Consider the following 14,258-nt stretch of genomic DNA (forward strand, 5'->3'; position numbering starts at 1 on the left):
AGATGCTTCTAGAGGCTTCTACAGTATCCTTCCTGCTCAAGAGTGTGCAAGAAGCACCTGAGGGAGCCTCTTTGTCAAAATATATATATGTAAAAATATACACACAGACACACAACTATTTTGTATTATTTATTATAATGTGTTTTTAATTGATACATTAATTTGAGACTATAACCCCAATAATTACGTTTTATAGAATTAGTCAGAACAGCTGGCAGCAAAGGCTGCAGGCTACTTAAAGCAGGTTTCACATTAAAGTTGTACAGCAGTTGCTACAGTGGTTGGAGAACAGCATTGTGAACTTGGTGATCTGGGTTTGATTCCTGATCAGTACTTGTTAATTTCCTGGAGTTATATGTTATCAGAGTAGAACGAACAAATACAAGGCTTTTGAAAATACAGTGCTACATATGGAGGGTCAGTCCTTCTGACAAATATAATTTATAAATTTGTTTATTTTTTCACTTACACGTTAAATTCAGTGCATATGTGGATTCCTTATTATTATTATTATTATTATTATTATTATTATTATTATTATTATTATTATTATTAATATTGATTTCTTACATTGCTTGGTTAAATTCGAATAATGATCCAGTCTAACTGGATATTAATGAGTGAATTTGCCTCGCTGTCTGATTTGCTACTAGTTCATGTTACCTGAACCATGTTATTGAAACAAAATTCTAATTAGGAGAATTTAAAATCTGTATTAATCGCCTTGTAATTGTTCGTTTTACTCTGATACCGTTTAACTCAAGGAAATTTAACTTTAACATGAAACCTGCTTTAAGTAGTCTGCAGCCTCACTGCCGGCTGTTCTGACTAATTCCATAAAACTTAATTATTGGGGTTATAGTCTCAAATTAATGTATCAATTAAAAACATGAATTGATGTTAAGACAACGAATTGTAACAGGATTAATTGTTGGGGATGAATTGAGGCGCACACGTGGTCAGCGCCAGCTGGTGTGGGCACTGGTCAGAACTCCAAACTTGAGACACTTGTGTGGGCTGTAGTGCAGAGGAAGCTGGCAGAGAAGCCCCCCACGCGGGTGAGACCTCCAGGGCAGACTGGTGAGCAGCTGGGGTGAGCAGCATCCGGGTTGCGGGTTAACTGCCGCCGTTTCATATTAAAAAAAAAACGTAATTTGCAAGCAGTCAATCTGCTGTGAAGCCAAAGTCCTGGAACTTCTCCTCCTCCTGCTCGGTGAGGACCCGGTGCTGGTGAGATGGAGTCAGGACTGGGTCTTTTGAGGTGAAGTGCTTGTTGAAATTGCTGACATCCTCCCGGCCTTGGATGTTAGGAATGAAAGGAGGCTTCACCTTCTTTTCCAGAAGCCCTGGCCAATCCACACTCTGCAATGAGAGACGAATGAAAAGACGGTCAGGGTAAGGCGGTGCCACCTTCATGTGAAAGAGTGGCTGTAGAGCGGATGTGTGTGCCAACGTACTCTGAAGAAGGGATGCTTCTTCACCTCCTCGGCATCTCCCTTCCCTGCCCCAAGGCGCTTTCCGGGACTTTTATTCAGAAGCTGCAGATGATTCAGAACAAGAAGGAGAGCACGTTATTTTCCATCAATGTACTTAAAGTTGAAACACGATGTTAAAAATAAGTTCCCGTAGTTGGAAGTACAGATGAGCATATGTTGGAATTGCGTTGTTATTGTGAATCTCACTCCACTGCTACAATCACTGGGTCTTTTTCCAATTCCACAACATTTCAATAACAGTGACATCCATTCATTACGGTTATAAGCAGGATACAGAGGGACAAGCTGGAGGCAAAAATTTGTCACAAGAAAGAATAACCCTGGCATACAGACCTTTTTCATGATGGAGGTGGCTGTTGAGGAGAGGAACCGAGGATATTTCACTTTAGCCTTAGCAATTCTGTGAAACACCTCTCTTCTGAAGACACCTTGGAAAGGACGCTACAGGCACAATGAGAGAGAGGACAGCACATTAAAGGCTTACTTCAGGCCAAACCTTTGATTATTCACATTCAGAGCATGGGAATGCAAGAGCCACACAGACACAAATATTGTCTACTGCACAACACAATGGTCAATGCACACCTTAGACATGACTTATTAAAGCAGATAAATGATCGAACACACAGTTCATCGCTGCAATAAGTGAAATCCCACCAAGAAGCTAACCTGACTCAATTTTCAAATACTCTAATTACGTAATCGAAGCTTGAATTATAACCCAACTGGCTCTCATGGTATAGATTTAACTTTGCCTAGGTGGCATTAGTATTTTAGAGGATATGTATAGTATTCTGAAATTCCTAGGTGAGTCAAGTTGGATATTTGTAATTTTCTAAATCAACTGGTAAAAAATGAATTTCTATTTAGAATACCCACCTCACCAACCAGCATCTGAAAAATGAGCACACCCAATGCCCACCAATCCACTGCCCGGGTGTAAGGCCTCTCTGCCATGACTTCTGGAGCAATGTACTCTGCAGTGCCGCAAGTTGAATGAGTTCGAGCTCCGAAACCCATGCCTAGCAAGAAAAAGTTGGGAAAAAACACTTAGTAGTACAAAAGGAAATTATACAAAAAGTGTCAAACTAGGAAAACAATACAATTGATTTATAACGTACCTTCCTTGCACAGACCAAAGTCTGTGATTTTCAGATAGCCCTCTGAGTCCAGCACCAAATTCTCAGGCTTTAAATCCCTGCAATAAAAACACAGTATAACCACTTGGATTGCAGAATATAGAGAGAACTTGTCAGAAACACAATTCTCAAACGTTTTGCAATCACGTACATGTCCACACTGATTTTAGGACATTCTATTGTGAGCGTCACAATAAATCATTTACAAAACATAAGAGGAATTAAATGATATCGGTGAATAGTTTAGGCTGTGCTTGATCTCTGTGAGACTGTAGATTTTCTCATCTTCATATATTGTAAGAATTGCTGATGTCTGATGACTTACCTGTACACTATTTTGCGCTCATGCAGGAACTGTAAGCCGAGCACCACGCAAGCCGCATAAAATCTGTTCAAGAAAAGAGACCAACGACAAAAGCACAGTTCAAATATTTGTCCTCACTGGTTTTTAAGCTGATTGCACTCAAACGTAAATGAGCCAAACCAGCCAATTTCCTGTCCATGCAGGAACTCCAGCAATCCATGTCATCGGATCTGAAAGACACTACAAACAGACACCAAAAACGACATCTGCATTCCTTTTGTGATCATGATCATATTAGCCTATTTAGTTGTACTTTGCTTTGTTATGTGGAGGTGAGGCCAATGGTTAGGAATAATAATTTGCACGGTGCTGAAATGCCCCCCAGGTGACATCATCACTGTTCGTAGAGCGAGCTTTTCTACCGAGATGGACAATTCTGCACTTACACGGCCCGGGGCTCCGAAAACCTGGCTGTCTGAATGTGCACAAAGAGTTCTCCTCCCGCCGCATACTCCATCACAAAGCAGACATGCTGTGGCGTCTGAAAGCAAGACAGGAGGTTCACCAGAAAGGGGTGCCGCACACTGCTGACAGTCTCCAAAATCCTCTTTTCACACCTGAGCCTGAGGTGAGACAAAAGACAGACAGCATGTGAGTATACATTTAGAAAGAGCTCAGGTGCAGAAGCAACAAAATGGCAGCTTTCCTGCAGAGTAAGAAAATACAAAATCAATGAAGACTTTGCTAATGCAGTGTATTAGTGTGTAGCATTAAAACATGACTAGGTTTATTGATATTTGCTCTGCTTACAAAATAAAATAAAAATGAAGCCTCACCTGTCAACCTTATCACGGGCCACAATGTCTACTTTTTTTAGCGCTTTGATGGCCACCATTTCTCTGCTCTTCTTGTGTTCAGCCAGCAGCACCTATCAAAGCAACACAGAATCAAGATGGTCAAACTCCACTCCCAACCCCAGGATCTACATTCACAACACAAGCATTTAGTAACACATCCTCACTAATGCTGTACTTTAATAAGTCACACACAAAGGTTTTGTTAAAGGTTAAAAATGAATTTCTTAATTGTCCACAAATATATTTTTTAGGAAAACTGGTGTCCAGCAGATATCTCTTCTCCACATGTTCTATTGAACTACTGATTGTTGGAACTGCCCCACATAATAACCATGATGACTTTGATTACTGGGATTTACCTTTCCAAACGCCCCTCTGCCCAGAACAGCAAGACATTCAAAGTCCTCGAGACCAGAATGCACTTGCATTTTCCCCCTGCTGCTCTTCTCCTCGATGCCGTGGCTGGAAGAGGGAGCGAGGCTGTGTGCCTCAGGCAGCCCCACTCCAGCACCTTCCTCTGCCTGGTGACTGGTGCCGCGCTCTTTCCAGCAAGACGTGCACCACCGCCAGCAAATGAGCCCCAGCACTGTAGGCAATGTGTAGGACAGCCTCAAGAATGACTTGAACCCCATCTTCTCTGGACCCTAGCAGTTAGCAAAAGCAAGAGGAGATTAGATACATCAAACAGACATCCTGCTCTAATGGGCTCCATCAAACTGTCAAACACACTTCAGTTCTCCATCTCTGTTTCCTCCTCAAAAGATTTAAGCACAGTGTCTGGAACCCTCTTCCTACAGCTCACCCTGTGGGCAGCCAGCATTTGTGCAAAGCCAATCAATAGCATTTTAAAGCATAGCATTTAATGCCACCAAACCTAATATACATGTCACTACATACTGCATGGCAATGGCAAGTTGGCATCCTGATCAAACACTCAACATATTACCACCTGTTCGGCTCTCTAAGGCTAGGTAAGGAAATGATCAATGATTCAACAGAAAAGGTGTCATTCTGCTCAATGCACAGCCCGACTTTGTATTCAATTCATCATGACACGTGACAGAGCATCACTTAAATTGTATATAAAATGACTTACACAGTTTCAAATAAAGCTCCCGTGAACAGTTTAAAGGGACTGACCTTTCAGAACCTCATGGCTCAGGGCAATGGGGATAGTTTGCATTTTGACATTTATGATTCCAATCATGGAAAGTAACTGGTTTTATTCTGATGTAGATCAAATCAGAAACTAAGTTCTGCCAGTGTTTCTGCAGTCTTTAGAACTTATATAGCCAAGCAAAGGATGCAGAAGTCTGAGCAATTTGATGCTACAGTTACATCCTTTGTAAAACAGGTGTCAAAAAGTGTAGAGACACATGGGGCATTGATTGGATGATAAACATTTAACAATTAGACATTTGTATTTAATAAAAGAGTAACACAATGCACAAGACTGACATTTCTAAAGTTACAACCCATCAACGCACAGTACAGCGCGTTTCATATGTTCAAAGGACGCGTCCGTGTAGCGCAGATTTCCGCTGCTCTGCGCGGATCTGCGCGGCTCCACCAATGGGAGCGCTGGGATTCTGCAGACCTGCACCGAACTGCGGACATCTGCGCCAAACGGACCTTCGGTAATGATAACGGAGGGGTCCGTGTATATTTGCTGATCAAGTTGCCCACCATGTCATACAGCAGCACACACAGCTGCTGCATTTACAATAGTAACCTCTAAAATGAGCCAATAAGTTGCAGTGTCAGCGGCGACACTTTCACATCCACACATCTTACTCCTGTGACATCCCACAGCACCCAAACCCACCGGGGCACAGCGGGCAGCTTTGGGTTTCAGATGTGCACCAACGACCGACAACAACATACAAGCACACGTTTTCAGTTCCTGATACAGGACGCAAAAGTCGTGTTGGTCTCCGTTAGAAAACTCCCCTGTGCAGTTAGTTATCATCCCGATAGGAGTTGTCATACTCACGCTTCGCAGTAGTCTTGTCAATAGTAGAGGGGCCGATGCAGAAACAACGCACACCCGTCCGTCTGTCTGTCTGTCTGTCTGTCTGTCTCCGGCTCACTCCTCCACACGAACCAATAAAAACAGACACAACACAACTGTCGTTATGCTGTAGTCAAGCGATGTCAAACTCTAAAAACACTGACAACACCGCTTTCGCTATGACGTTTCCACAAACTCAAGGGATGTCCGCTCTCTTGTGGGTTTGCTCTGGAACTGAATACGATGGCATAAGTAGAGCGATCTAGAACTCTTGAACCATTGTGACGTCACAACTGCGTGATGACACAATGCAACGTATCCCACGGTGATAGTACGGAATGAAGTAGCAGTATGAATCATAAAGTGCAATGGCATTATAACCTATAAAGATCCGATTGCTTTTGTTTTTCATCAACTGTAAGCCTTTCCAAGATGAATACAAAACCAAAAACATTCCAGTGCAGTTCACATAATATCCGCCTGATGGTGCAGAAGTGTAAGTCTTACAGGTTTAAAATGAAACTCATACTTCTTCTCCATCTAGTGGAAATGATGTGTATTGCAATGGTAAGTCTATTTCTATCCAGTGGTAAAAACATGACGTTTAAAATACTTTGATACATTACCGAAATGAAGAATGGAAACCTGTAGTGCACTCAGATTGTGAGCTCAAACTCACTCTGAAGGCAATAAAAATACAGTGAAATCCTACTAGATTTTAAGGTGATGTTTGCACTTGTATCAGTGTTCCCAAGTCATGAAATAACCAGTCCATACATACTGCTGTGGAAACGAGCAATATTTATTTTTGCTTGGTCAAAAATATACCTTTACTTTAAACTTAATTTACTAGACTATCAGAAATCTATCAATCAATACATTTGTATTTGTTTAGCGCCCTTCGCAGGGAGCCACAGAGCGCTTTTGACATGTCAAATCCCAAATCATTCAAAGTTAATATGAGTGAAGTGGATTGCATGAGTTATGAGCATGGATAGCCTATGTGGTGCTTCAAAAGTGTGCGTCTCTCCTGTTACAACACATTGCTGATAGTGGAATTTCCATAATTGATCAGTGGGGATACATATATAGTGGGTTTGTTATTATTATTATATCAGGTTTTGCTTTCTGATTCACGTTGGCATTTCAGACTTTCATTGACATGTAAATCTTCTTTATAGTGGACACCAGACAAACAATACTCAAGTTGCATTGTAACCGACTGTAACTATAGTATGGATAGCAAATATTTCATTATTTATTTTTATAACCACTAGCGCAAATGATTCAGGACCTAAATGCCTTTATTTTTCCCAATCTGACTTTCCATGAGGCATGTGTATGTGTAAGAAATACCCTACCTGTCTGCCACACTCCATTCACCTTGTTATATCTCGAATCTGCATATTCTGCACTGATGTCCATGACCAGACGTCGAAGTCCATCATCGGAGCTGTCTCTGTTATGTTTCCTTTACAAACTGTCCATCGCGTATCATTTTCCTCCGGATGGGTCTCACACTTGCAGACAACACACATGATATTTCAGGAATGGTGAAGTCCTGTTCTAAGAGATATTCAACCTGTTCCTTGGATATATTGAATGATGGCTGACCTTCATTGTCATTTTTTCCCAGTCTGATTTTCCATTAGGCATGTGTATGTGTACACAGACATACAGGTCTTTTTCAACCCAGTGGATACTGTTAAAAGCATACTGTCCAAGTATGGAAATATTACTATTTGTAAAATGTATTTTTATAGTTTGTGGTAAATTTCCAAACTATGTTCCATGCAGTCTTTTAGCTGAGATGTTAAACCTTATGCCTGGATTTAATAGATCCCAAGGCACGTGTAAAAAAAGAGTAGCGGTATCAAGCCAGTCTCCTGGCTAAATTCCAATACCAATAGCCACTTCCCTGGATCCAATTGTACTGATGACCTAATAGTATAAAAGAGTGTCAAGATATAATAATGACAATAAAATAATTATTATAACACATCTTAAATCCAGGATACACAGGCACAGTAGGAACTGTACAAAAAAGCTAATATTTGTACTGTGTTAATATTGCATTGTATGGCCTATAGTTGGAGGATAAAAATTCAAGGTGGCATTGATTACTACAGTAGAAAAATAGTGTCCCTGAAAGCCAGCAACAACAACAGAGCTTCAACCGTTTTTGAAAGTTGTGTTTTTGCTGTACATCAGTTTGTCTTACCATCATGAGTCCAGTGACAAAGGCCTTGAACATATAGAAGTTTGACTACAGGTAAGGCGAGCAAGGGAATGTGTTTATGCCCTTCCAAAGTCTTGGGATATTTGAATGCCCAAGTCCACGTCTTCCCTGAAGCCCTCGTATGAACGCCTGCATGGCACCCTTCAGAGATTGAATCATGTATTTGCAAGCGGAAACTGTGAACCAGCATGCAAATATTCTACGGCAGGAGAAGGGTTGGAGCCCAATGGTGACACTCTTGTTGCTCGTGGTTTTTATTTGTTCTGACAGATAAGCAGCGCTCCTTGAATACGCATGAGTTTCTAGGTTTGAATCAGTAGTACCAAAGACAGATGCACTCAATGCATCCAATCACAATGAGCAGCGCTCACCATATATATGTAAACAGTTTGGCCCGTGGGCCAGTGACTGCAACAACACCATTATTGACTCCAGTGAGCCGTGGCCCGGAAAACAATCCCTGTCTGTTTCGAGAGCGCATTAGCAACCTTAATGGCCAGAGATGCAGCTGGGGCAGTGGGCACCACCAGCCACCCAGAACAAGCGTGGACTCCCACGACTCACGTCTGAGGACCATGGTGTCCTGCTAGGTCCTAGACCGAGACCGCCATCTGCAGCTCGTAGTGTGACCACCAGAGTGAGGCCTGATTCGATCAGACCACCTAGACCTGATGTGAATTAGCAGGTATATGCATGTATATGCATGCATGTATATAGCTATGCATGTATAGCTCATAGAGCCCAAACAACGCTAGTTAGTGCAGATAAGATGAAAGAGATGTGCTTAAAGTGAATGAGATGATAAGGAGCTGGACATGGGCTGCTGAGACGCTGTCAGGAGTGGGGTCCACTCACAGTCGTCTGTGGACGGATGTTGACGTATCGAGTCATGGAAGAGGTGTCTCTCGTGCTGTGGACTGGCACGTCGATTCACACTCAGTAGGAGTTTAAAAAGATATCTGACTGGGGTGTTGACTTCTCTAATTAGTTGAAACTTCACAAATTGCATAATGTCATTTCACAACAGTCCAGTGACCCATTTTGCACAGCAGCACCCTTCCTATTGATTTATCAGACTGTCATACCGTGCGTTTGACATTGGTTTATAGATTGTACTCTTGACAGTCTGCGTTGCCCCTACTTAAATCCCACTGAATGGCTCTTGTGTAATGCAGTGCCACTTGGGGGTCCCAGGTGGGGGTCAATGCAATGAGAACACTATACCATTCTAAAGAGACACAATAAACATTGGACAAATTTGCTAATAGTCTCAGAGCTTGTGCCCAGCTTTTCCACAAATTCCAGCTTATCTGATTTTATATGGTTTACTATTGATTTGTGGTGACATAACACAATAAACAGATAGGTCTGCTAACATGTCTTGCTGTAGTAAGCACTGCTCATCATTGTTTAAAGCAGTAATTAGCATTGTTCTTCAGTGCCCACTGCTTAGTCAAATCATAGAGTTCAGCTGACTATCATGCATTTATTCATAGTTGCTTTCCATTTAATCCAAGAAATCTGATGAAAATGAAAAAGAGTAATAATAATGTCATCACTATGTATGTTTCACAGTCATCATTTGGCTTTATGTGCAAGTCCAGTGTTGAAGGGTTTGTAAAATCAGTACGAGAGCAGCACGGCTGAATAAGGCCACTCACACTCACAATCGTGCACATGCAAATACAGAGACACACACAGCGGCACAGTAATGATCACTCCAGAGTGAGTCAGGAATGCTTTCATTTTGAACCAGGAATAAACTCGCTGTTCACACGGGCACAAGCTACAGGCCAGACGCATTTCCCCAGCACAGCCCCCGCTGATTGAGGACAGTGATTGGCTCACATGGATTCATTCCCTTGTGAGTGTGCAGTGTGGAAGTTGACGGAGCTGTAGTGTGGATTTCCAAACAGCACCCCTTGCTGATCTGAACAAAGTATATAAATGGCTGATAATCCTTGTTACACTGAGTAACACTATCACATTGATTTGAATTGCATTGTGTTGAGTCACTAAGCAAATTTGTCACTTGGTTTTGCTTTAGTGGCTCTTTAATGGCCCTTTCACAGCCTCATTTTATCAAGTGCCTTGAGAGGGTGCTACCCATGTACATCCACAGCACATTGCAGCACTGCAATCTCTCCATCGTTCGGCACTGAAGACAGTTTGCTCAACTCCTCCACTGCAGAGCCCAGGGCACCCAGCTGTGCAGACAAGTGAAGAAAGAATAGAGGGGTGAATACACCGATACAGAGAAGGGGTTCATATACTTACACACAGGGATAAGGGCTTTAACACTGATACACACAGAGTACAGCAACTACACTGAGCCACAGTGCTGGTTACAGAGAGAGAAAGCAGTGCTCCACTTCTCACAGCAGGCCTGCAAGAGGCAGCAAGAGGAGCAGGGCACTCTGAGGAGAGTGTGAGGGTAAGAACAGGGGGCCACACTGAACAATATCAGTGTGCAGACAGACTCAGGACACGTGTAGCCAAGGAAACCTCAGCAGAGCTCTTTGTGTACAGGTCCAGCACCCACAGCCCCAGAGCTGCCCAGGGAGTGGGGTCAGACACACCGTACATCTGCTGTTTTGAAGCTCTTACCATGGTCTTGTCCCCTGGCTCTGCTCCGCCATACCTCCACAAATACACTGTGCCATTACACACTGCTACCACCAGGAGGGGCTGTACACCAGACTCACCCTGGGACTAAAGTCACTCACTGGCAGAAGGATCAACAATCCTTGCAATAAGCAGACAGCTTGTCAAGTTGTAACTGCAGATTCCTAGGCAGCTTTAGAAGGAGCAATATTTGACTTAAGATAAGACAGTTGTTCCTACACCTGCAACGATTAGTCTGTCCACAAATTGCCAGTCATCATCACACTGTGTCCTAGTCCTGTCTTACAGGGGCTCATGTGTGCAGTCTCACCTTTTCACAGCCTCCGTCCCAGCATGCATTGCATCATCCTATGCACCAGCATCAGTGTGACCTCTGAGGGGAGGGCAGCAGCGGTCATGAACAGCCTAGAGCTGAGAGAAACACAGACACAGTCATTTTTAAGACTATATTTTAGTTGTGCAGGGAGGGTTGGGAGCTATAGTAAGATTCAGGTTAAACTCAGGATATTAACAATGACTGTACATTTGTTTGATCACAAATCTTCCAAAAGTTGGTCTGTGTTATTATGGCAAGTCCCAAAACTGGCTAAACATGTATTAGGAGGACATCCAAAACCTCACACAAATGTAATGGAAAGGTCAGGCTCTCTGCTACTTGTGTGCCAAGTATTAGGGAGGTTTCATTTTGTCTTCTCATCTTGATGGAGAATTTGGTTATAATGAAATCATTTGGAGATAATTCAAACTGTAACTTGCAAGTAGTTTACAAGAGATGTGCCCTGAGATGATAGAATCACTGCTTCAACTGAGAAAGTAACGTATCATAGAATTACAGGTAATTAAAAATGTATTACATATATGATATAATAGCTGGAGTGAGAACTGATCTTATTTTATAACCCCCAGCTCACAACAATACCTATGACATTACATATTTTGCTAATTCAAGAAAACATGACTTAATATGTGGGAGATTTAATGGAGGGGAGAGAGTGAAGCAGCTCCATGGCCTCAGCTCTGGCTCCAGGCTCTGGAGCGCTTCTGAAGAGCCTGAGTCCAGCTCCAGCTCCGCTACGGCTCCAGAGCACAACTTACAAAATCTGTCCAGCTCCGATCCAGCTCCGGGTCCTGGAGATGGCTCCGGGCTCCAGAGCTGGTGCACGGCCAACCTTACAAGGCAGCAATCAGGTTGTTTCCCAGAAATGTTGCAAATGCATTGCTCATCCATATTACCCAATGTAGGAGTCACTGGAGATGGAGGTCACCCTCCTCTTTAACTCCAGACTCATCCATGGCCTGTGGATAATATACATCCTCCTCAAAACCACATGCCCTGATACACTGATACACTACAAAGACATACAAATACAAAGACAATGCAATAATACAATACAAGTGTAAGATCTGAGGTTCCAGGGTTCAAGTCCCTGTTTGGGTACCAAATTATATGCAAGTACAGCCCAGCTGTTTAAATGTGTAAAACATGTAAAATAATGTGATATACTGTAATAATTGTAAGTCCAACACAACATATACCACAATATCATAGTTAATCATTAGCAATATAATGTACATTCATAAATTCAATGGTATTTGCCTTAAAGGCACACAACCAGATTTTAAATGCATATGTGAACATGTGATCAGCCAATATTGCAGTGAATTACACTGAATGCTGCACACACACTGTACACTGAATGCTGCACACACACTACGCACTGTACACTGAATACTGCATACAAACTGTACACTGAATACTGCACACACTGCGCACTATACACTGAATACTGCACACACACTGCACACTGTACACTGAATACTGCACACACACTGTGCACTGTACACTGAATACTGCACACACACTGCGCACTGTACACTGAATACTGCACACACACTGCGCACTGTACACTGAATACTGCACACACACTGCGCACTGTACACTGAATACTGCACACACACTGTGCACTGTACACTGAATACTGCAGACACACTGCGCACTGTACACTGAATACTGCACACACACTGCGCACTGTACACTGAATACTGCACACACACTGCGCACTGTACACTGAATACTTACGCTACACATCATACACCACACGCTACACAAACAGTGCACACCACACCGAATACTGCACACTGTACATTATACAGTGCACACTGAACACACACAGTAGGGCATTTCTCTCATTGTATTATAATATAATTCAGTACATTAATAAATGTCCCTCTCGCTCTCTCTCTCTGCAGGCTGGTCCCGGGGCGGCTCTGTTCCAGGCAGTGATGTCACTGCTGTGCTTAGTGCAGGAGCAGGGAGACCGCACTCCCCCAGGCATACTCAAGGCTGCTCTCTACCTTCTGGCACTCAGCCAGGACCGGAGTCCCCAATGACTAAATCCATTATTTTGACAATAACGTTTTTTGGGGTAATTGTCATTTGTTTTTATTTCATACATTTGTGTGTAGTGTTCGTCAAGGTGTTTTCACACTGCTAGCTACATTTTTCTTGTATGATTATTTCACAATACAGCAACATATGAATGATGAATCATGCTGTAAACATGTATGACGGAGATGAACCTAAATCTATTTCTTGCATCTTGAATAGTGTAGGGAAAAAATGAAAAGGAAATTTAAAAGTGGGGACATTTCCCGCTTCTTCCTTCCCCTAAAACAGTGTAGGGGGCACAAGGAGGGAGAGTTGGAGAAAGAAGGAGAGCAGAGCGAGAGACAGGAGAGAGATGGTGAACTGAGCTACAGAAATAAAGACAAGAGACATGGAGATGGAATGAGCAGCGCCAGAGAAGAAAGAGATTCAGAGACAGGCAACGATCAAGACAGAGATGGATAAAGAAAGTGAGAGCGATAAAGAGAGAGACAGGAACCCACAGGTGGAAAGTGAAGGGAGACAGAGACAGATTGACATGCCTGCCCCAAGTGCAGCTGAACCACATGCCATGTTTGTTGTTTGTGGTCTAGATAACAATTAGGCTGAGATATCTGCCTTAGTTGACTGAATTATTTACAGCAAAGTGTTGCTTTACTAGTAATTAGACCTTCCTTGACTTACGTCATCAAAAAAGGCTATCTTATGTTTGAAGAAAACAGGCTCCTGTATGTAAATATTTTCATGTCTACAAAATCTCTGTGATTTAATGAGATTAAAGAGGTAACGTATGCTACTCTTCCATGCATTCTACATACCGGTCTATTTCAGATGAACTTTATTATACTGTGCTTTCTTGTCTCCCCAAAAAATGTAAATAGGGAAATGAGCAACATCCAGGCAGTCATTGTTTTAATCTTACTTAATCACCGTCATTGTCATACTTGTGTGTCCTTTAGTGCACATCGTCCGTTCTCCAGCAGATATTGTAGCTGCACGAGGCATCGATCCAGTCTAACTATATGTGGCAAATCTATTTTCAAGTATATATAGTGATTAACATTGAGGCTGGCTGATCTGTTTTTGGTTCATCTCCCTTCAGAAGCCACTAACGTCAATTTGATTTGGATTGTGTGGGGATTCTTCCACGCCTCCATGCCACCCTACAACTATCTCCTGCCACCCGCTTGCCACCCCAGGT

General features: G+C 42.6%; 1 protein-coding gene across 1 annotated transcript; it reads right to left on the minus strand.

The window, feature by feature from the left end:
* Window positions 1–1,164: 1,164 nt before the first annotated feature.
* On the minus strand, window positions 1,165–4,434 carry LOC136714918 (serine/threonine-protein kinase N2-like). The gene is made up of 9 exons (XM_066692545.1): window positions 4,156–4,434; window positions 3,776–3,867; window positions 3,386–3,562; window positions 2,961–3,023; window positions 2,618–2,694; window positions 2,376–2,518; window positions 1,830–1,937; window positions 1,458–1,538; window positions 1,165–1,362 (listed from the first exon to the last, which is right to left on the minus strand). Exons 1-9 carry the CDS (start codon window positions 4,426–4,428, stop codon window positions 1,165–1,167), a joined length of 1,212 nt encoding a protein of 403 aa, XP_066548642.1. The 5' UTR covers window positions 4,429–4,434.
* Window positions 4,435–14,258: the final 9,824 nt, after the last annotated feature.

Source organism: Amia ocellicauda, chromosome 19 (genome assembly GCF_036373705.1).
Source record: "Amia ocellicauda isolate fAmiCal2 chromosome 19, fAmiCal2.hap1, whole genome shotgun sequence".
In the NCBI taxonomy this organism is placed as follows: Eukaryota; Metazoa; Chordata; class Actinopteri; order Amiiformes; family Amiidae; genus Amia; species Amia ocellicauda.